General features: G+C 33.8%; 1 protein-coding gene across 1 annotated transcript; it reads left to right on the forward strand.

Annotated features, from left to right (window-relative positions):
* Positions 1–1,267: 1,267 nt before the first annotated feature.
* Positions 1,268–2,357, forward strand: LOC107047642 (the record flags this gene model as incomplete). The annotated part of the gene is made up of 2 exons (XM_015270437.1): positions 1,268–1,443; positions 1,522–2,357. Coding segments are annotated over 2 exons (848 nt in total), but the record flags the coding sequence as incomplete, so codon positions are not given.
* Between the last annotated feature and the right edge of the window lie 43 nt (positions 2,358–2,400).

Raw genomic sequence — 2,400 nt, forward strand, 5'->3', positions numbered from 1 at the left:
CTCAAAATTCCCTAAAAAACCGTTTTTTTTTCAAGAGTTGTTGGAGAGAACTATTATTTCTTTCATGGAAATTTCCAGAAAACCTAAAGAATTCGCTACAACATTGTATTGTATTTCTCTTAAACCTTTTATTAGTTTTTGGTCTATTTTATTGCAAACTTGCGCAGCTGACCTATATGTTTTGTTTTGGAAAAGAATTTTCAATAGAAAATATTTTGTAGGCAAAATTAATAGAATTCGATTTTTCTATACGACTTATTCAATTGAGATATTTTCAAAATTGAATGAAAAAGATTTAGAAAATTCATATCGAGGAATTCCTAGAGCAAATTTCCGAAAAGAAGAAGTGTAGAAGTATGTAATTCCACACATAAAAAACACTAAGTATCATTTAATCCATGCAAAGGGTAATTTAACCCTTCTTGGGGTTGATTTACCCCCAAAATAGAAGGAATCTCCATAAAAAGTTAAATTACTCCTGATTCGGATGTAAATTATGCCTTATGTGAAGATAATTTAATTAAGGGGAGGCCGGACTGGAATTTCGAAATCGCAGGTGCCTTCATCTATTATGCTGATAAGGTATTACTTCAGTTTTAATGTAAAAAAAAATCAGGTATTATTTTTTTTATTCATCCAAAAGAGGCTGCAGAGGTATCAAATCTTGAAAAATCTCATCATGACGTAATTCTCAACCAATTGACTCAATTTTTAGTTTACAGAGGTATAATATGTACACAAATATGACGAAATAATTATTTTTTAATATTTATTTTTTGAAGTTTTTTTTTCATTTTTTTCCTTAAATTTGGCTGAGCTGAAAAATTTGAAAAAATTGTAATATTCAACTATATTGTAAATCAATGAAATACGAAGTTTTGCATATTTTTCGAATCATTCATTCAGAATGTAATGAGGCAAATGATAAAAATCAGAAAAAAATACTACTTTAGTGATTCACTGTGTACTTCCGTATGTGTAAACAAAAATACGAGTCAATCGATTGAGAATGGCGTCATGAGGACACTTTTCAACATTACATCAATAAAGAGAGGCAGAATCTAATTTTTTCTCATGTTTTTTTCACAATTAAACTGAAGCAGTAAACTCATCAGTATGATAAATAAAGGCTCCTGCGATTTGCGTGTGATATCCCCTTAATAGTATATTGCAACAGTGTATCTTCCCTTACATATATCGTAAAGGAAAAATATAATCCTCTGCCTGTTTCCCTATAAATAAATTATTTTCTATATTTGTGATTTAGATGATCAACGACGAGCTGCTGAGTGGTTAGAGAATCACATTGGTCCACCAGATACCGTGAGACACTATTGGACTCTAAGCTATGCTATCAGGAAAAGGATTTTGAAAGAGGGCTGTACTGTTCACGACTATTATTCAACGTTCCCAGTACTTAAGTCAGCACAGGGTGCAGAGTTGGTAAGGCATTGCAGTGAGGAATCAATCACCATTAATTTCCCACTATTTATTTTTAAGTGTTGCAATCATTTTTTTCAGCTTGTCAATGACTTTGACGTATTATACCCCGATCTTTCGCAGAATTTTTTACATCGATGGCAAGTTGCAAGAGATATTGTCATCACTGCTCTCAATAGCTGTACAGGTATAAAAGGGGAAGATCTGGGATTCAAAACAGCGTTACCTTCACTCGCACAGCACAATAAAGATGCACTTCTCTTCTACCTGTTACCGTACTTGATAAAACCACCTAGAAGAGGAGCTGAAGGAGAAAAATCTCTTACGGTGAAAGAAAAACAAGCAGCATTCATACTGCATGTTGAAACCGCAGCTGATATCGAAGGAGCATTGAACACACAACGGAAAGTGTGCGGAGATTCTAACACAACTCTTCAACCCCTTCCCATCGTCGTAGGTCCTCTCGTGAAATTGGACGCGTTTTACGTGTACATCAATGATTCTCTGGAGACTCCAACAATCTATCAATCTCCAGATTTACTGCATATGATAGACTTGACTTTTAAAGTCTTCTTTTCATTGAACTGTTCTTATCCCACTAGGGCGGTTTCACTTTGGACATTTATACAAAAGGCCTTCTATGACATTCACCTAGAAACAGATAAATGTAATAGAGATACGGAAGCATTGATAGGTCAAATTTCCCACGAGTGTACCGGAGGTGATGAGAACGTTAATCCCAATGGAAGATAAACAATTATTATTTATTTGCAACACATGTAATCTGACTTTTCCAACATGGCAAAGTCATCTTAGTCATTTAAGACTGAACCATTCCTCATTTCCTAGCTTTATTTGCGGTGAAATCTCATGTTCGAGAATTTTCAACTCTATAAATTCCATAAAAACTCATATGAAGAGAGAACACAATGAAAAAAAAATTGACCATCCCAGAAAAAA

Source organism: Diachasma alloeum, unplaced genomic scaffold (genome assembly GCF_001412515.2).
Source record: "Diachasma alloeum isolate Michigan unplaced genomic scaffold, Dall2.0 Dall_scaffold_73727, whole genome shotgun sequence".
NCBI classification, from domain to species: Eukaryota; Metazoa; Arthropoda; class Insecta; order Hymenoptera; family Braconidae; genus Diachasma; species Diachasma alloeum.